At 44.6% G+C, this 20,454-nt stretch overlaps 2 protein-coding genes across 6 annotated transcripts in view; one reads left to right on the top strand and one right to left on the bottom strand.

Annotated features, from left to right (window-relative positions):
- Positions 1–3,129, bottom strand: part of arhgef15b (Rho guanine nucleotide exchange factor 15b) — a 14,765-nt gene extending 11,636 nt beyond the window's left edge. Inside the window, exon 1 of one of the 2 annotated variants that reach the window (XM_035647458.2) lies at positions 2,591–3,129. The gene's annotated coding sequence lies outside the window, so the exon portion shown is untranslated. The remainder of the gene's footprint in view (positions 1–2,590) is intronic. The other variant, XM_035647449.2, reaches the window with a different exon arrangement.
- The window catches only part of hdlbpb (high density lipoprotein binding protein b), a 22,106-nt gene extending 1,652 nt beyond the window's left edge, over positions 1–20,454 (top strand). The window contains exons 1-28 of one of the 4 annotated variants that reach the window (XM_035647418.2): positions 4,898–5,022; positions 6,573–6,652; positions 7,783–7,884; positions 8,168–8,319; positions 8,611–8,826; positions 9,925–10,131; positions 10,349–10,564; positions 11,628–11,834; positions 12,004–12,111; positions 12,408–12,512; positions 13,079–13,157; positions 13,263–13,402; positions 13,487–13,591; positions 13,704–13,817; positions 13,930–14,016; positions 14,211–14,342; positions 14,930–15,148; positions 15,253–15,474; positions 15,646–15,864; positions 16,307–16,448; positions 16,525–16,652; positions 16,771–16,875; positions 16,971–17,105; positions 17,310–17,453; positions 17,631–17,810; positions 17,915–18,031; positions 18,537–18,695; positions 18,934–20,454. In XM_035647418.2, the coding sequence (XP_035503311.1) occupies positions 7,809–7,884; positions 8,168–8,319; positions 8,611–8,826; positions 9,925–10,131; positions 10,349–10,564; positions 11,628–11,834; positions 12,004–12,111; positions 12,408–12,512; positions 13,079–13,157; positions 13,263–13,402; positions 13,487–13,591; positions 13,704–13,817; positions 13,930–14,016; positions 14,211–14,342; positions 14,930–15,148; positions 15,253–15,474; positions 15,646–15,864; positions 16,307–16,448; positions 16,525–16,652; positions 16,771–16,875; positions 16,971–17,105; positions 17,310–17,453; positions 17,631–17,810; positions 17,915–18,031; positions 18,537–18,695; positions 18,934–19,026 (3,807 nt within the window). In that variant the 5' untranslated portion in view covers positions 4,898–5,022; positions 6,573–6,652; positions 7,783–7,808 and the 3' untranslated portion in view covers positions 19,027–20,454. Of the gene's footprint in view, positions 1–4,897; positions 5,023–5,157; positions 5,177–5,298; positions 5,828–6,572; positions 6,653–7,782; positions 7,885–8,167; positions 8,320–8,610; positions 8,827–9,924; positions 10,132–10,348; positions 10,565–11,627; positions 11,835–12,003; positions 12,112–12,407; positions 12,513–13,078; positions 13,158–13,262; positions 13,403–13,486; positions 13,592–13,703; positions 13,818–13,929; positions 14,017–14,210; positions 14,343–14,929; positions 15,149–15,252; positions 15,475–15,645; positions 15,865–16,306; positions 16,449–16,524; positions 16,653–16,770; positions 16,876–16,970; positions 17,106–17,309; positions 17,454–17,630; positions 17,811–17,914; positions 18,032–18,536; positions 18,696–18,933 lie in introns of those variants that run through there. The other 3 variants (XM_035647441.2, XM_035647433.2, XM_035647425.2) reach the window with 3 other exon arrangements.

Genomic DNA, 20,454 nt, shown 5'->3' with positions numbered 1-20,454 from the left:
CGATATATCGATATCAGAAATGTCTCACTCTCCAATCGGCATCGGTATCGTTCCCCAAATATCCACATCGCTCGGGCTCTATTCTCGATGCACTTGTTCAATCCAGTTAATAGTTCAAACTTTACATTACTAACCACTCCAACCTGTCCACTATTTCCTTGACATGTTGAAGAGTCTCGGGCGCTCTGTGGCCGTTTCTCCTCTCAGCCGGTGAACACATGCTCACACAAGTTTTCACACCCCTAGTGCTGTTTACACAGATCACTGTTCTGCAGGTGCCTTTTGACACTGAATTGATTCAATCCTTCGTAATTCAAACCTTGACAAATTTCCGTACTCAAAGCGCCGGTCGTCTTATTCAGCCAGTCACTGTCTATAAAAAAAGAAAAAAAGAAACATGATGACGACCCCAATTTGAAATTCAGTTTCCATTCCGGGGCGACCAAATGGCCACGCTGCAGATTCCTCCCACCATATGTTTTTCTTTTTCCCTTTTTTCATGCGTGTGCAACAGCTGATGCAATATCAAACCAAACGAGGGTTACTCATGGTCTGACTCATGCAGATATGAGAGAGAGAGAGAGAGAGAGAGGGGGCAGAAATTTGTTACTGCACTGGTTTCATTGTTATCTCTGAGAAATCAGTGCTTCAAGTTTAGTTTGATTGTGGAGTTTGAGAGAGGATGGACGGAGTTTAAAGGATGTGGGCATTTCCCAAAGATGCTATTGAAAATGCATTGTGGGAAATGTAGAATCCAGCGTTTGACTTGGAGATTGACTCAGTCGCACCACAGATTAAAGTCGGGGAAACGAATCAACGGCACTGCAGGCAAACAACAGTGTCACAGTTCGTGATCTAACTCAACGCGTCTTCTTCTCCACACACAGCAACGCACAACCAGTAGCTGTTTGTTGCCGAGGAACTGCACCAGCGAGTCCGACCAGTTTGAGAGAAGATATTGCACAGTCGGTGGCCGTACTATAAAAGAGACAGACAGGGTTTCACGTTTCAGCCTGACCGGGGGGGTTTGTGTGCTGCAGATAGACGGCCATGTCTGGAATAATTAGAAAATGACAAAGCAGGAATGCGTGCAATAAAAAATGAATGAGACTTCTTTAGAAAGGAGAAAAAAAAAAAAAAGGATGTTATAACCACTCAACAGCAACCAGTTGTACATCTATTGGTTTCCTGACACTTCTTCTGTTTTTTTAAATTTGAAATCTAAAGGGACGTTTTTCAGATTAAAAAAAAAAATACTCTTAGTTTGTAATATACTCTGACAGCTGGAAACATGATATACTAGAGTGTGTGGGTGTGATGTAGGTTTGTAAAGGTTTCAGATTTGGCCCTCTGGTTATCATCATTGTCCACAGGGTGACATACAAAACCTCCAACAGGGAGGGAGCGTCCTCATCTCGAGGACAGCACACTCTGATATGTGGTACACTTGAGCCCCCCCCCCCCAACCTTACTTTCTTTCAGTCAGCCCCTAACCAGACTTCAGGTCTTTTGTCTGCCTTTGCCATTTTCGACCTGGTTAGTTCAATAGCCGCGTCCGTCCAGTCGACTGGACGCGACACACTCCGGCTGGGTCAGTGGGCCAAGTCTTTCATTTCCAGTAAGAGTATTTGTCCTGGTAAATCCAATACATATCAGATATGGTGTGATCCCTTCAATCGGACCAGCTTGAGAACAATCCTTAAGTGCTTATGGCGGCGGGGGGGGCTTCCATTGACACAATGCTCTCTGTGTGTGTGTGTGTGTGTGTGTGTGTGTGTGTGTGTGTGTGTGTGTGTGTGTGTGTGTGTGTGTGTGTGTGTGTGTGTGTGTGTGTGTGTGTGTGTGTGTGTGTGTGTGTGTGTGTGTGTACAGTTTGCCATCTGCTCTAATGGGTCCGTGTGTGAGAAATGGGTAGGGGGTCTTTAAGAGAGCCACTCTAGCCTGAACAGCATCGACCAATCAATATAGCACATGTGATGTGATGTGGCTGCGAGCTCCACGTTGGACAGGAAGCAGGGACGTAAAAGGTGTGTCGAAAAAAAGAAAACACATATATACACACACACAGGGATATATATATATATGGAAAAGCCTTCCCATGGATAATCAAAGGTGCAGACCACTTCCCTATACGTCACAGACTTTAGGACCCCACTGTAAATATGATGCTTATATCTTATGGAAATGTGCTACAGGGAAATATCACAACTATGAGACCTAATTGAGTTTCCAATTGTCCCAGTTTACATATTCATAAAGATGTGTTGAGTGTCACGGACAGGTTATTGAATATGTTTGCCATTAATAGTTCATATTTTCTTATCCCTTATTCTTATACGGCTGAGTGCGTAAAATGCGATATGAGGTCAAAATATTATATAAAGGGGAATGCTGCAGTAATGACAGAGTGATACGATAATAATTTACAGTATAACAATGTCACTATAATTTAAGTTTTATTCAATTTAAGTATTTCTGCGGTTTTCCACAAGGGAACAGGTGCTTATAGTCTCAACCAAACTGCACTTGCTAAATTGTCAATACTGGCCAAAACTCGCTTAAAATGCGACGTGCAGAAATGAAAACTTACCACAGTCATTCAGACATGTCCGTTAGTGTTTCTCCGGTCATTCGGCTCTAGTGTCGGCAGTCCAACATACTGTAGTTCGCTTCTTTCTTTCTTTTCTTCCTCCCAAGATCGAAAGCTTCAGGTTTAAAATCGATCCGGGGCGCAGCCGCGTTGGTTGAACTTTGATCTTAAAATGTGCTGTTAAAACGATCCGTTACATGGAAAAATGAGAAAAGCGAAGCGGTTTCAGTTTTGTAGTGGGATTTGTGGTCCGAGCTCCCATCATCCCCCTCCCGTTGTCTCGTCTTTGTTACCCCGCAGCCCGTGTGAGACGGGAGGAGAGGGCAGGGGAGGTGGGAGTGTAACAACCGTAACAACCCGGCTGGAAACCGGTAAGTCACATGCTGTAATGTGGCGAGGTTCCTGTAAGGGACTTCAAAATAAAACCCTGAACGAAACCATGGCTTTGTAAATAAAATAATATCACGAAAAAAACAACAACAACTTGATGTCTCGGCAGTGAACTTTAGTCGTGATGTCTGGGAAACGAAGGCTGTGAATCTTGAACACACCCTCAAGCAAAAGTACATTCATATTATGAATATAACTTCACAAGACAATGCAAATGTTTTTTTTGTAGTGCTTCAAAACTGTTCAATGATCCCAACAAGCCAGCAAATTATCTTAGTGATAGGCATTGTTTAACATTAATTTGAATGATGGATTCAAAATAACTTGAAGTGCATGATATACCTTATGATTATGCTTTATTAAATATGTTTTATGCTCAAGTTTGAGTGTCAAATTTCCTCTTGGGGATAATAAAGACAAAATAGAGCTGTATCCTCTCCAATTATGGATTATCTTTCATTCTTGCGTGATTTACATTTGTATTACTGTGTGTTAATGCATTGTCTAACAAAAATGTGGCTTCGGTGAACTCGGTTTCTCGTTTTATTTTGGAGACTCTTATTTTGAAGCACATTGCAAACTTCCACAACTTCTTTAATCTCACAATCCACTAACGCCCCAGACACTAATCATATACACAGGAATCAATTATCCTCTAAATATATGCATATATATATGTTATTGTATTTTATGGTTGAGGTTACACAAGTATGATGTTTTATTTGTTTTTCCTTGTTAAGTCCTTATAAAATATATATTGAACCTCTGTGTTTGACCAAGCACCATAATCTGGTGATCAGTGCCTGTAAATGAAAATCACATTATCCGGTACATGTATATGTACATACCTCATGTTTGAACAGGTGCACAGAGGCAGGTGTTTAGTTCCTGTCTTCACCCCGCCCCCTCACCTCTGTATTTTACCTCTGTGTCCTACCGCCACCTAGTGCCTGAGCCAGGAACACGCGCAAACAGGATAATTCTTGGATTTCTGGATGTTTTATCGTTTCACTGCCACGTGAGAACACTAATAATCGAGCTGTAAATGTTGGCCAAAAGTTTCGGCAAATTAGATTTTAAAGTGTAAGTTTATTTCCAATTTAAGAATTTGATTTGCATTCTAGGAATTTGGGTTGATTGTCATAATAGATACTCAATACTCAAGATTTCTCAATTTAGTTTTAGCACCTTTTTAAAAATAGATTTTACATCTCATCACCCCATCAACTCTATTAACGCTTACTTAGAAACTCACAATTGCTTACAAGCTCATGATGTTGATTGTTTGATTTAATTTGGATTCACCACATCACAGCTTTTACTCAAAATATTGACTTTCTCATAAAGTAGGCCCACTTACTGCTGTCTTAATGGACTTGCTCTCCAAACTCACAATTATTAGAGAGATTATACTTTTACAAAGTCAAAAGTATTAGTAGCGAGTACTAGATAATTATTGATTTTATTCAGGCATAATTTCGACTCACTTATTGAAAATGTACATTCACAAATCCTCAATTAGTTCGCTTACTATTTCAACATTTGAACCTATGACGACATTTCGTTTATAACTCCTAAATTCTTAATTAAAACTATTTTATTGTATTATTTTTTCTATGCTTTTATCTGTGCTGTAATATAACTTCAGAAGTACGATGCTGTGACTCCCCGCAGAGCAGACCAGGGCCATTATGAATGACAAGTAGACCCGGTGAGTTTGACGGACGCGAGACGTTACGAGGCGCTGATAACTTAAGTTAGTTCTTTCGTTTATTGATTATCAATCAGGAGAAAACACACGTGGACCTTTCGCGGGTGAATATGGCACCGGAGCGAGACACATTGCAACGAGGATCTATTTAACCTGGATGTCCCTGTCGCGCAAAGATACTGCGGCATTTGCTTTAAACTCGGTGAGTCGCAAGTGCATTTGCTCGTATCGCTCCGCCGGCAGAGGAAATGCTCCTAGACCAATCACGTCTGTGTTTACACCATCACCTGTCGACCACACACACCCTCCGCTATATCTTTCTCTCTGAAAGGTAAGACTCCTCTGTTTATCTTAATGTCCGCTGCTTTCTTTTGACATTATTATCTAAAAACCTGAGCACGGCGGAGGGAGTCTAAGAGTCCAGGCACGGTGGCGTGAAAGCCGGTCCCGTCTGGAGCGAGAAGCAAGTCCGCGGGGTTAGCCAGGTTAGCGAAGCCCCGTGGTGCTAGCGAGCTGGTTATCTGCCTTTGCCCGGCTTGTTGTTGTTTTTATTTATTTTTTTTTTTAGCCGATTATCAGAAAGTCCTTGCGCCCTAATCATCACCGGCCGAGGTCGGAGCACAAGCGACGCGCGTTGGCTCAGCGAGCTCGGCTAACACCATTGGACTCGCCAGCGTTAGCGGAGAGGATAACGTTAGCCCCGCGAGCTAACAGAAAACAGCCACGCAGCGCATCCCGTTAAAGCCGCCGATCCGAAGATGTGACTCGGGCTGGAAACGCGTCGGTCGCGCGCGCGCTCCTGCGCCGTTTTTTTGTAGTTTCTTGTGTCTTTTTAATCGGTAGGAAAAACGGCTGACGCGGCGGACTCGACGGTCACAGCCGCAGCTCTCGGTGTGTTGTGTTGCAGTCAGCCGGCCGAGCGCTCTTTGTTTCTGTCAAGTTTTCTCGCCGAGTGGGATTTCGATGTGATAACTTGCAGAAATGAACCCCGTGGCAAAAATCCAGATTGGTCATGCACGGTAGAGGATCAGCAACCATATCGGCAAATTTAAAACCTCAACAATTTATAGAAGTATCGCGATCCTTTTTTTTGTTGTTGTTGTTGTTGTTTTGTGTGCACAGTCCTCTTCCGCATGGTGAGTAGTAGTCGAATGAATGAAGATGGGGGATATAGATGGAAAAAGATATATTTTACATTTGCCTATGTAGAAGTCCACCGCTGCTCATAACACATTATTTTGAAACTGTGTATTCCATTTAAGTAGCTTTAAATAATACAAAAAAGAGCCTTTTCCACACTGTCTGACACTGTCACATGGCAGCTTCTTCCGCCTTTGGAAGAAAAAGGCTAAATGGGTTAAATGTTCAAACTTCAAACGACATGTTTTTACCTGGCTTTCCGCTGATGCGTCAAATGGAAATGTCCTGCATGTCTTGCACCTTATCTCGCCTAATTTGGTATCTTTTGGAATTTGGGGAATTTGTAAAAGTTGAACACTCTTTGGCTGCACAGCATTGAGTTTGTAATGTCAGACCGAGTAGCTGCTTTCAGGGTTAAGTTATACCCCCCCCCCCATGTGAACCCATTATAAAACACCTGGGGCTGAATTTACAAAAATATTGCGTGACAGAAAGAAATAGCATCTTTTTTTTCATGTTAAAACCAATATCCGGCTATTGAATTTGCGAAACTGTGAAGAAGGCAGAGAGATGTTGAAAACGGGGGGCAGGAGGAGAGTGAATCACATCCAAGCAGTGTAAGGTGCAGTGCAGTGTGGGTGTTTCCAGCATTAAACCTAGTCTCTGATCTGTGGAGCGTTTTTGGGGGGGGGATTCACACTGTTCACTTTTCATCTCTTTTCTCCTTCTCTGTGCATCCAGGAGCTGAAACGCACACTCACACTGAAGCGCCTACGGTAGCCGCTAACTGGACGGACTCTCTGGCAATTGACCTTTTGCAGGTAAGCCTGGAATCACTTTGTTTATTGTAGTTTGACTGGACCACCTTTAGTTGAGGTCAGAGTTTATAACCCAGCGTTACAGTTTTTTCCCACATGGTTTTGCGCTTTATTCCTTGTCGTCCGTCTTGTATTTTTTCCACACAGTAACTTACGATTTCACACGACATGTATGATCTGAATACACACTGGGAGTACATAGCAACGTTTTCAAGAGAAGCAAACCCCAATGGGACACTTGGGATTTGAGATAATAACACAATCACTGTTGTGCTCAGCCAGAAGCATCACACAAGCAGCGGATCCCGGAGATTAATTTTTATGCCCGTTTGTGAGTGAGGAAAAACGCGTTTAAATGATATTAAAAATGATTCCCATCATCCCTCACGGCTTAACTGCTAATTCGGAAATGCAACTTTATGTAGAAAACCAGAAGACTCCAGAGATGTCGGAGACTAAAGTTGATTTGCTCCATCAACTGTTAATAAGAGACTCATTTTTATGGGATCTCGTAAATTTGTGCTTGAAGGCATTCAAATTATCTTTATTCTTGCCATGAAAAAAACCCAGCAGTAGTCTCCCTGAATCCCAAGGCTGTCTTTGTGTTTTCACGAAGTTGGTTTCAAGCACAATCATTATGGCAGTTCTGAGTTTTTATTTGTTTGGATTTCTCGGTTGACCCTCTGCAGTAGTGTAATCAGACAAGATCCTGTGACGTGAGCATCCGTTGTTTTTAGCGGAGGACAGCTCTTTGACTTGCGATAACCCCCTGTCCCTGAGGCTTTGTATTTCGCTGTGTTTGTCTGAGACTTGTAAAGTGTTAATTGCAGCACCTCAGGTGTCGGTCGCCATGCCAGTGCAAGTCTGTCGATACCACAGAAGCGACCTCGGGCTTCTTAGGGCCGGTGGATAGCAATCACATACAACGGTGCGTTCAAGGGAGGGACAGAGAACATCAGAGACACAGTTTGAAATCGGCTTCCTCCGTCGGTGTTTCCGATGGCTATTTTTTTGCTGTGGGATCGTGCAGTCTGTACTTTATGTATATGAAATTTCATGCAGATACTGCAGCTAATTGTCTCCTCTGAGGTAAAAGGGTTTGATTTATTCCCTTTTTTTTCTCTCCATTGTAGTGGAATAGCGGAACAAGTCTTGAACCATGAGCTCAGTGGCAGTGTTGACCCCGGAGAGCTTTGCGGAGCATCGCAGTGGCCTCAAGGACCAGGAGATAACAGGTAATGTCCATTTTCTTACAACGTTTTTACTTTACTAGCCCAAGCTTAGTAGCCACCTATCAGCTCAAGAGCTCAGGTAAAGGTATTTAGATTTTCTCCGTCTTTCATTTGTGTTTTGTGTTTTCCATTTTACTCATTCTGTATGTGATCCTTTTTTTTAACACAAGGCCTGTATTATTTCTATCCCTCTTTTCCTCTGGGTCTTCTCGTATTGTTTTCTTCCCCTTTATCATTGGCTCTTTTTTAAAATATATATATATATATCTTTGTCTCTCCGGGCAAGGCTGCGTCCCAGAGGATGAGGCTTACATCCCCACCTACCTCGAGGCCTTCCCTCCGCTGCCGGAGAAGGGAGCACCAGGGGAGAAGGCCGGGGAGCCGGCCTCAGCGTGGGGCAGCAAGATCAGGCCCATCAAAGCCTCTGTCATCACCCAGGTAAAACCACTGAGTACACACACACAGACACGCCTACATGTACAAATGTTACTAGTGACACACACAAACATGTTGAAAGAAGAAAAGTTAAAATACTCTGCTCTCAGTTTCAAATGTAACAGTCTAAAACAAAAACAAAATGTCTGTCTGTCATGCATTTATCTGGTCTTTGGATATTTGTCTGATCTTAATTCCATTTTGACCCCAAGCCATTTTTCAGTGGCGTTAAAGCAGCTCACTAAAATGCACCTGTTCGCCCCTCCTCCCCCTCCGACCGGCTCCCGTCCCCAGGTGTTCCACGTGCCCCTGGAGGAGCGTCGCTACAAGGACAACAGCCAGTTCGGGGAGGGCGAGGAGGCCAAGGTGTGTTTGGAAATCATGCAGCGAACAGGGGCCCACATTGAGCTGTCCCTGGCCAAAGACCAGGGCCTTTCCATCATGGTCACGGGAAAACTGGACTCCGTCATGAAGGCGCGCAAGGAAATTGTAGCTCGCCTGCAGACACAGGTGAACTTACCGTGTTTGTTTGTGCTCTGTTGTGTTAAAATGTCTATATTGTGGGGTACTCGTGGGTGTCTGCCATGTTTTCTGGCTTAAATGTGTTGAAAAAGTTGTCTTATAGGTTCCATAAGCAATTCATAAAACCCAGTAAATGTCATTATGACATAGGATGGAATCTGAAACGACCAATGAAGCAGAAGGTACAAGCTTAGAAAACTTTAATAAGTTATTTCCAATTAAAACAGATGTTGGTACCTGGCTACTTGAGCCTGTGATATGACTTTGTAATGTTTATTTTACAGTTGTTAGTGTTGTTGTTGTTGTTGTTGTTGTTGTTGTATGTTCTAGTGTTGAACCATTTGTATTGTAGAGATTTACAGAAATTCTTGAACTTTTCACATCATCCGCATGACAGAAATGTAGAAAAGATGTTTGCCCTGATAATGAATAACACTGAGAAATACTGCTGGGGTGGAGAGCACCACCACTTCAACTGATGAATGGGACCAGATGAGGTTTTTTATGCGACAATCTGTTACTTTTTATTGTTTTCTTTTGTCGCGGTGCTAAAATTTAAGGAGATAACTCAAAATCCAATGATACACAAGGATGGCTTGGACCAGCAGCAGATAGAAAAAACGACTCGCTGCGCAAAGTCGGACAGTTTGGGACAAAAAAAAAGTTGAGCTGAAAAATGTCCGTCAGCTCCCGAGGGCGGCCTTTCTGGGCTCCGGCAGCGAACTTGCTGATTTCCACTTCAGTTGGTACATTGAGGTTTCACCTGTTTAGCTGAGCTGCAGTGTTTTTGATACAATAGTATGGGAAAACCATCTGTCCTTCTCAAAGTCGAATTCCTCTGTATCTGTTCAGCTACCAAGTGAGCACCTTTATGTGAAAACTCTTTTAATTTACTCAATAGCTGTCGATGATGAATTAGAAACTAGAAATGCCTTGTTTCTTTTCTAATATCGAATTAATGTGGAATCTGAAAAAAAGGTACACCAACAAATTTGTTTTGTGGATGGATATGTCTAAACTTTAAAAATCACCGTTTCCATTGCATGACTAAATCTAGTCCACATTTCTCCCCAACGCTTCCCCCAGGCCTCAGCCACGGTCGCCATCCCCAAGGAGCACCACCGCTTTGTCATCGGAAAGAACGGCGAGAAGCTGCAGGAGCTGGAGCTGAAGACGGCCACGAAGATCGCCATTCCACGTCCCGACGACCCCAGCGCAAACATCCGCATCACCGGCACCAAGGAGGGCATCGAGAAAGCTCGCCACGAGATCCTGCTCATCTCTGCTGAACAGGTCGGCCTGCTGGGGCCAATTTGTGGTTTCATTTCTTTCTTTTTTTTTTTAAAATTGACTTTGCCGTCTCTTTATACATAATTAATCTTGCTGACAGAATATAGATATTTCCTCTCTAAATCACCAAACGTCTTCTCCAGTATCTTTTGAAAAACCAAATATTTGCACGTCCGGTCGTTTGATCGGGTGTTTTCTGCCTCGCTCACCAACTCTCCAGGACAAGCGTGCGGTGGAGCGTCTGTCCCTGGAGAAGGCCTTCCACCCCTTCATCGCCGGCGCCCACAACCGGCTGGTGCAGGAGCTGAGCCAGGAGACGGGCGCGCGCATCAGCATCCCCCCGCCCAGCCTGCCCAAGGACGAGATCGTCATCACCGGGGAGAAGGAGGCCGTCGCCCTGGCGGTCAACCGCATCCGAGCCATCTATGAGGACAAGGTACGCGTTGATCGTAGAGGCCATGTGACGCTGTTCTAACTAACCTAGAATTAATTAGGTGACGTTTAATTGATTATCTTTTACAGTAATTAGTGGCTTAGCAATATCTTGAGTCAAGCTAGTAAGGGAAAACTTAGGTTGTTTAACGTTTATTTCTGGGTTTCTTTCTTTTTTCATCTTAAATCGTTTTTGCCGTTGTTTGATTCCATTTGTTTCAGTGAGTGCCGAATCTATTTTCATTTTATCACTGCTGATGATTATTTTAACATTTACTTTTTCATCAAAATGTCAAAACTTCGTAAACGGGGAACATGTCGAAATATCAAAGGAGGCATAGAAAGAAAGCAAAAAGCAAAACGAGGAACAAAAAAACCACTAAAGCAGCACCTCGGGGCTCAGCTCGGGGCTGTGTGGCAGCACACGCACGCATGACTGCAGATGTTAAATTCCTGCTTCTCCCCACAGTCTTGCTTGAAACCACTTGTTCTCTCCGCGGCCGAGATCTTAAACCTCATCTATAATAAAACATGTTTTCTTACAGTTGGACAACCTGTGTGGGTTGTGGTGGGGTTTTTTTTTTTTGGAAAGAGAAGGTTTATCCAGATTGCAAGAAACTATAAAAGATGAATGGACGAAACGCAGTGAGAGGAAGTATGTGTGCGCCAGATAAGCGCTGGGGACGGGCAGGCCGGAGATAATGCGGAGAGAAGATTGGATTTTACCAGACGACAACAGGATGAGAATGCTAATGTAATTTTGGTTCATATGTATGAGGGGCAAAAACAAATAAAATGTCTCTGTTGGCTTCATGCTTTCAATCACTCTCCATCTCTCTCCTTGCACTCGGCTCAACCTATGTCCGTTTATTTCCGTCTCTAAATCCACCTCTTCCCTCTTTTCACTCTAACTTTTATCTGCTGTCGTTTCCACTTCCCGTTTCTGTCATTTTATCATTTTGTCTTCTGTTGTGTTGCCACTTCCTCCAGCTCTCCTTCCTCCTGCCATAAATCTCTTTCTCCATGCTGCTGTTAATGTTCAGTCTCGTCCCTTTTTCGCCCCGCAGAAGAGGAAGACCACCACCATCTCCGTAGAGGTGAAGAAGTCTCAGCACAAGTACATCATCGGTCCAAAGGGCAACACCCTGCAGGAGATCCTGGAGGCCACTGGGGTGTCCGTGGAGATGCCCCCTCTGGACTCCGGCTCGGAGACCATCATCCTCAGGGGGGAGCCCGACAAGCTGGGACCAGCGCTCACACAGGTCTATGCCAAGGTGAGGAAGAGAAGGGGGGGGGGGGGCTGTGACAAAGACTATGATCACAAATTAGATCTTTACTTGTTTGCCGGAAAATCAGTGAAATAGGAGGCTACAACAAATCTCCACGTAGCTTGTGATGAATACATTTATAACCGTGAACTCATTAATGCAAATTTTTGTTCAGGCGAAGAGCGTGATAGTGGTGGAGGTTACGGCTCCGGCCTGGCTGCATCGCTTCATCATCGGCAAGAAAGGACAGAACATTGGGCGGATCACACAGCAGCTGCCACGGGTAAGAGGAGAGAGATCATCTGACTTTGAAGGCGGAGAAAAACAAAATCCCCATCCTGCCCCTGCAGTATAACCCGGAGTGGCAGACGGTGTGTACGATCCTGCGTCTTGTAAAATGGCAAATGATGAAGCACAATAGTGACTGCAGCTTGGCAGAGGATAGTTAAAGATTGAAACTAGTAACATGGACTGAGATTTGTGTATTTAACTGTGACACTGAGGAGAATCAACACAAGGTGGGGCAGGAGAAATGGCTCTTTTATCGCGTCATGGTCATTTGTGTGTGTGTGTGTGTAGGTTCACATCGAGTTTACGGACGGCGAGGAGCGCATCAGTCTGGAGGGGCCTACGGAGGAGGTGGAGCAGGCTCAGGCCCAGATTCAGGAGATCATCAAGGACCTGGTCGGTACTCGCACGTACACAAACACAGAGCTCAGTTCATGTTTTTTTTTTCAGCGAAAACCTCTTTAACATAAAGTCTGGAAACCAAAGACAGACCTGCACAAACATCTGAGCAGTGCTTCGGTGTAGCTTACAACAACATAGAAATGTGTATGGTTGTTATATTCACATCAAATGTTTTTTTCTTTATGAAACAGATTGAACATTTCAAAACTATGATAACGGAGCTAGCGATCTTATTCACACGTTACAACCCAATTGTTTCCCGAACAAGTGTGGTTATTCAACATACAGGACAATGGGATGACTTGTCATCAGTAGTCGTTTAGCGTATAATGTTTATACGTAACTTTAAGTTTGATTAAGGGAAAATTGTATGTTGTATGTAACACACGCACACACACGCTGACTTTGAATATAGTTTATTTGAGAAGGGGCTAAAGCTAAATTTTTATTTTCTGTCAGTTAGCACAAAACATCTGAGAAACACAAGAGATCGATTTGACAGTACTTCTTCACTTTGTCTCCAAGTCAGTGACACATCTTAAATCTCCCTCCTTGTTCAGCTGGTGAGGATGGACTACACCGAAGTCATCATCGACCAGCGCTTCCACAGACACCTCATCGGAAAGAACGGAGCCAACAGTGAGTAGACTACAGTTCTGATGATCTCAGCAGAAAAACAAAAAAACAAAACTGCGGCCCCTACACTGCTGGGCTGTTCACTTCTCCCTCACCCCCTCTCTACAGTCAACCGGATCAAGGAGCAGTACAAAGTGTCTGTGCGAATCCCCCAGGACTCGGAGCGGAGCGGTCTGGTCCGAATCGAAGGAGACCCGAAAGGAGTCCAGCTGGCACGGAGGGAGCTCATGGAGATGGTCCACAGAATGGTGAGAACAGGAGTTAATTTATCGTACTGGTTGACAAAAAAAAGCTTTTTATCGCTTATGTTCACAGTCCTCTCCTGTTCACAGGAAAACGAACGCACCAAAGACCTGATCGTGGAGCAGAAGTTCCATCGGACAATCATCGGCCAGAAGGGAGAGAAGATCAAAGAGGTTCGCGACAAGTTCCCTGAGGTGAATGATCTGCACTTTATCTTGCTCGTCCATCATCGCGAAAATGACTTGTTCTGTCTCCGGTTTTAATTTGATTTGATGACACGTTGTCTCATCTCTCCTTCTAATCTAGGTCATTATCAATTTCCCCGACCCGGCGCAGAAGAGTGACATTGTCCAGCTAAGAGGTCCAAAGAACGAGGTGGAGAAATGTGCCAAGTTCCTCCAGAAAATTATTGCCGACCTGGTACGATCTGCCGCCGCTTTCTGACGCCGTTTCTCCGTCTGCCTCCGTCTGCCTCCGTCTCTCTACGTCTCTCTACTCTTCACTTCACAGCAGTTTTTCTTTTTCTTTGTAGATCGAGAACAGCTTCTCACTCTCTGTTCCCATCTTCAAGCAGTTTCACAAAAACATCATTGGGAAAGGCGGCGCCAACATCAAAAAGGTGAGAACTACTTGCTCTACATTAAACATCAACGTCTAATGAGTTCTGTTTTATTTGACACGGCTAAGCTTATACATCTGTTGAAAAGAAGTGTAGTTATGTTTGACCCAAAGATGGTTTATTCAAAACAAACCCTTACATCATGTACTTTGCAAGAGGCAGAAAATAAAAAACATTGTTATTCACGTCACCAGATTAGAGAAGAGACCAACACGAAGATCGACCTCCCTACGGAGAACAGTAACTCGGAGATGATTGTAATCACGGGCAAGAAGAGCAACTGTGAGGCGGCCAGAGAGCGAATCCTCTCCATCCAGAGAGAACTGGTGAGAAGTCAGAGACTGCTTTTTTTCTGGGAAGACAAAGATTTTATTTTTTTCTTTCATGGTCCCTAACATGAGATGAAAGTATGAATTCACAGCCCACTTATTTTTTTTTTTCCTCCTGAGCTTTAAACCACATCTTTTACTCTCTCTTAAAAGATGGAAACGACTCAGTTGTCATTAGCTGGTATGAAACGCTGGTCACATAATAGCAACTTGGGCAACTGAGCAAACTACATCTGCTGAGGATGACCACGAAGTGTGGTGTCAGGGTTGACGTGCCAACCGCTCCCTGCAACGTCCCCCGGTTTGAATTTGGCTGGAGCCCATTGTTGAATCTCTCTCTCTTGCTCATTTCCTGCCATCTCTTGACTTCAAATGATAAAAAAAAAATGCATAAATAATTTTCCAAGCATGCCGTGATTATTCTCGAAGTTTAAATCCATATAACTATAAGATTGATTTAAAATGGCTCTAACCAATTTGTTTTGGCGACTAAAATATTCTTCTTTTCCGATCTTTAACCGCACAACGTATCCCCGATCTTTATGACTTGCATATATTCATCTGTCTCTCTTCTGTCCCACCAGGCAAACATTAAGGAGACGGAGGTCACCATCCCAGCCAAGCTGCACAACTCCCTGATCGGCTCCAAAGGCTGCCTCGTGCGCTCCATCATGGAAGACTGCGGCGGCGTCCACATCCATTTCCCCTCCGAGGGATCCGGCTCGGACAAGGTCACCATCAGAGGGCCCGCCGGAGAAGTGGAGAAGGCCAAGAAACAGTTGCTGCAGCTGGCTGAGGAGAAGGTTGGTGGGCGAGTGGAGAGAATGACAACAAAGAGAAAAGGAGGGACAGGACAAAAAATTACACCCTTTTCTTGTCCTCTTTCCTTCCCAACCCCCCCTTTCAGCAAGTCAACAACTTCACCGCCGAGCTGCAGGCGAAACCAGAGTACCACAAGTTCTTGATTGGCCGCGGTGGGGCAAATATCCGCCGTGTGCGGGACAGGACGGGGGCCCGAATCATCTTCCCGTCACCAGACGACACGGAGCAGGAGCTGATCACCATCGTGGGGAAAGAGGAAGCCGTTCGTCTGGCTCAGAAGGAACTGGAAAGTCTGGTCAAAAACCTGGTAACTATAAAGTGCTTATACTTAAAAACTTAAGTGCATTGAGAACAAATTGAATAGATATAAATTGCAAAGGAAACTTAAAGGGCAGCAGAAAATAAACTGGTGGCTTTGAGCCTCAGAATCTTCCTTTTTTAATAAGCATCTCGTCATCTGTGTTCTCTCCGTCTCCAGGACGACGTGGTGGAGGACAACATGGTGGTGGACGTTTGCCACCACCGCCACTTCGTGTGTCGGAGAGGGCAGGTGCTGCGGGAGCTGGCGGAGGAGTACGGCGGCGTGGCCGTGAGCTTCCCCCGAACCGGGTCCAACAGTCAACGGGTCACTCTGAAGGGAGCCAAAGACTGCGTAGAGGCCGCGAAGAAACGCATCCAGGAGATCATCGAGGACCTGGTTAGACACCTCCCAGAAATATTTTTGAAGTTATTTTTGCTTTGGATTATAACTTTTAACGAGAAATTACTTTTGTCAACAGATAACTGTATCTGGCTTAATATTGGTGTTCAGGTCAAAGCTAAATCAAAGTCGTAAAATCTAAATGTTGTGCAAATTCACTGATGCTGCCAATAGTAGTGAGATTTAACATTTTAGGCAGGATTAGGAAGTCGATGAGGACATTTATATTGTCTTCAAGGACTCTACATCCAGATACATCAATTTCTGGGGAACTAAACATTTTTCGAGTGGTTCCCCCCTAGTCCCGCAAAGTCATGCTCTGCTCAGTGTTTCACATCCAGGAGTGATGGATGTCCTCCTCCTGAACGTGATTTGTGTTTGGCGTCAGCGCTGTTGCTACCCAGCTATCTCCTTACCTTCTTCCCCTCCCCTCGAGCAGGAGTCCCAGGTGAGCGTGGAGGTTACCATCCCCCAGCGCTACCACCGCGCCGTCATGGGGCCCAAGGGCTGCCGCATTCAGCACATCACCAGGGAGCACGAGGTTCAGATCAAGTTCCCAGAGAGGGAGGACAGCTCCGCAGGTCAGGAACGCAACACGCTTAAACAAGTGTTAATGCAGCTGTGATGCTTATACGCACTGATACGACTAAATTACAGGTCAGGAGCCTCCGCCACAAGAAAACGGTGAGGTCAGTCCAGAGGCAGAGTTTGTCCCCCGCAAGTGTGACATCATCTCCATCTCTGGGCGGGCAGAAAAGTGTGAGCTGGCGAAATCCGCGTTGCTGGTAGGCACCTTTTGCTTCTTCAGTTTCAGACGTCATGCTGTCTTGTCTTTATTCCCCCACCCCCCTCTCCATCATCCTTTTCCTGAATAATAATCTCGTCTCTGCCTCCTCCCCTCAGGCATTGGTGCCCATCACGGAGGACGTGGAGGTGTCTTACGAGCTGCACCGCTACATCATTGGCCAGAAGGGAAGCGGAATCAGGAAGATGATGGAGGAGTACGAGGTTGGCCGACGCTCTGGCGCCATCTCCTGGCCAAGAGACATTTCACGCAGCAGGGGCAAAAGGCCTGAATCTGAATTTCTTTTTTGCACGTGCAGGTGAACATCTGGGTGCCGCAGCCCGAGAAGCAGCTGGATGTGATCAAGGTGACGGGCCTGGTGGCCAACGTGGAGCGAGCCAAACTGGGTCTGCTGGAGAGGGTGAAAGAGCTGCAGGCCGAGCAGGAGGACCGAGTAAACCTCTTTACATAATCCTCTCATCACACTTGTTTTTTTGCTCCTTGTTACTCACTTGAATGTGATATACTTACTTGAGCATAGGCCATCAAGTTACCTCTAGAGTTCCTTGTGTTTAAAAATGTTATATGTTGGCTTACTGTGAATATATTTTTGGTATTAGATCAATCCTGAACCTCGCTGCTTTTCGTTTCCCTCCAGGCGCTGCGCAGCTTCAAGGTGACCATGTCTGTAGATCCCAAGTTCCATCCAAAGATCATCGGTCGTAAGGGAGCAGTCATCTCCCAAATCAGAAAAGACCACGACGTCAGCATCCAGTTCCCCGACAAGGGAGACGAGCAGCAGGTGTGTGTAATGTAGTTTATATAAAGAAATCAGTTTTCATTGTTTTTTACGACTTGGTTATCCTTGCTTTTTTAACACACACTCCTCATTCCTTCTTCATCTGATCCAAAAATGTTTCCTCCTTTGTTGCCCTCTTCTTACATGCTTTGTTTTCCTATCCTTGACCTCCCTTCCCAGGATCTGATCGTGATCTCTGGGTACGAGCGCAATGTGGAGGAGGCCCGTCAGTCCATTCAGCAGCTGGTTGCCGAGTTGCAGGAGATGGTGAGCCAAGACGTTCACCTGGACCCTAGGACCCACGCCCGCATCATTGGAGCCCGCGGCAAGGCCATCCGCAAGCTGATGGAGGAGTTCAAGGTATCGATTTTGGTTTAGATTTTCAAGAGTCATTTCATCCCTTGTCTGCCTTGTCTACCTCTTGACCATCACCATGCCTCTCTCCTCTTGTTTATGTTTTTCAGGTGGATATCCGGTTCCCTCAGCCAGGTTCTGACGAGCCAGACAAAGTGACTGTGACGGGCCTTCCAGACACCGTCGACAACGCCATCGACCACCTGCTCAACTTGGAGGAGGAATATGTGAGTAGAGAGAACTGGGGTCAGCCAAGGAGGAAGTGGTCTCACACGGTCTCCATGATAAATTTTAAAAAAAAAATGGTTGTTGACATTTTTTTTTATCCCTCATTTAAAGCAGGCTGTTTTTATACTCCACTATACTATGACGTTTTTTTATTCCTCATTATAGCATGTTCTTTTGTACATTACTATACTCTGACCTTTTTATACCTCACTATACTATGAAGTTTTTAATGCCTTCTGTACTGTGAGTTTTTATGCCTTACCATACTATAGAGTTTTCTATACCTTACTTTTATACCCTACTATACTGTGATTTTTTTTTTCCGCCTTACTGTACTGTGACAATTTTTATAGCTTACTATCCTATTTAAACTTTTATGCCATACTATACTATGACGTTTTTATGCCCTACTATAACATATACATTTAGTCTTCTACTACACCCTGTTAAAACCCTGTTTGTTCATTGCCTTGTTTAATGAGCAGCTTTCTTCTCTCCTCTCAGATGCTCAGTGTGACGGAGACCGAGACCTTGGCGGCGTACATGAAGCCCCCGTCTCGCTATGGAGGAGGAGGAGGAGCAGGAGGAGGGGATGACGGCACTGGAGGTCCGGCTAAGGGCTTTGTGGTGCGGGACGCTCCCTGGAACGCAGCAGGGAACAAGGTGGGACGTGCAGATTGTTAGCTTCCCTTTACCTACGATGCAGATATGCATCATTTGTTTCCAGGTCAATAAAAAACCTGTTGTTGGTTTATCATGAAACGCTCATTAGTAGAGAGATGTCACCTTAAATGTCGATTGAAGAAAGGAGCCTACAATTTTCAGAAAGATACACCTCCTGTTTATTACAATTGTATCATTTGTTTACTGTATCAAACTCTTTTATATCGGTTTGTTCCAGGCTCCTGACATGAGCAGTGCAGAGGATTTCCCCACATTCGGGACAGGCGTGGCCCCAAAACAAGCATCGGCCTGGGGCCCCAAGAAGTTCTGAAGCCGCTCATCTGGAGGGAAAAAGACACTTCTGTAAAGTAGACAATGAGAGACACAACAAATCTCCAATCATATTGCTGCTCACTTTCCTTCCTCCCTCCCCCTTTCCTTAGTGACTTACCTTCGTCTCCCCTTTTCTGTAAACTCCCTCGTACCTTCCTCCAACAACCAGCCACTATGACTTTTGGGAGAACTATCCCCCCTTTGTCCTTATCTGTCTCTCTTCTGCGTACCTCCACATCCTCTTTCCCCTTGAGAGGGGGAAAAAAGAAAAAAGAAAACATCAAATGCTCCCTTCATAGTTTTGCTGTCCCACTCTGCCTCTCGGGTTGCGCCACCCCTGCCGCTGTCGATGAAATATTTATAAAAAAAAAATACGACACTTTTTTTTCACCTCCGACTGCCAAACTCTCCCTCCGCAGAAGCAAACTGTCAGCTCAGTAGAGTAAATTAGAAACGTTTCAACTCTCATAAAGAGTCTGCGGAGTCAGGGAAGTGGAGTCCGGGTGCACCGGTGGGAAACATCCTCAGATCTGAAACAAGGCGGCGGGTGATCGTGCATCCAAGTTGCAATAGATTATTCTTGGATTTTTAATCTTAAAAAAAAAATGAAGGGGGCGGCCTGTGTTTGACAGTGCAAGAAGAGTTTTAACAGCAGATGTTAAGGTTCTTTTCCTGTGCGTTTTTTTCCTTTTTCAAAGGAGCCGTTGGCTCACATTAAAACGTGAGCCAACGGCTCACGTTTTAATGTGGTGCAGCAGGTGAGGCAATGAGCTCTCTCTGTGTGTGTGTGTGTGTGTGTGTGTGTGTGTGTGTGTGTGTGTGTGTGTGTGTGTGTGTGTGTGTGTGTGTGTGTGTGTGTGTGTGTGTGTGTGTGTGTGTGTGTGTGTGTGTGTGTGTGTGTGTGTGTGTGTGTGTGTGTGTGTGTGTGTGTGTGTGTGTGGATTGAGGAGCGACTTTTCACCCACATGTATTTGCAGATCCCCATTTTATTAATTTCAGAGCGGGGAGCTGCATTGAATCATGACGAATCTAAAGTTGTGGGAGTCCTGAGGCCTAACGTTTGTAATGAAGCTTGTTTTGTCACCACTGTTTTATTTATTCTCAAAAAAAAAAAAAAAAGGAAAAAAAATCAGGAGCCATTTTATTTGAAACTACTGTGATCATGCGTTTTTATAAAAAGCACTGTAGCTTGATGCTAATAACCTTGTGTACTGGGAGTGAATGTTGTATGTGAGGGTTTTGGAAACGTGTAACCAGTTATGTGTAAGTGTACAAAGAACTTTTTCGCTATTTTTTTAAACTGGGATTTTTTTGTTAGTTTTTCGGACATATTTGGAAGACTCTCTGTATGTATGTATGTATGTACGTGTGTGCGTGCGTGGGAAAGTCGGGATGTATATTTGAATGAAGCTGAACCAAACTTTTA

The sequence above is a fragment of the Scophthalmus maximus genome, chromosome 12, assembly GCF_022379125.1.
Source record: "Scophthalmus maximus strain ysfricsl-2021 chromosome 12, ASM2237912v1, whole genome shotgun sequence".
Classification (NCBI taxonomy): Eukaryota; Metazoa; Chordata; class Actinopteri; order Pleuronectiformes; family Scophthalmidae; genus Scophthalmus; species Scophthalmus maximus.
The sequence above is the reverse complement of the archived record's forward strand: the minus strand, read 5'-3'. Positions and strand labels throughout refer to the sequence as shown.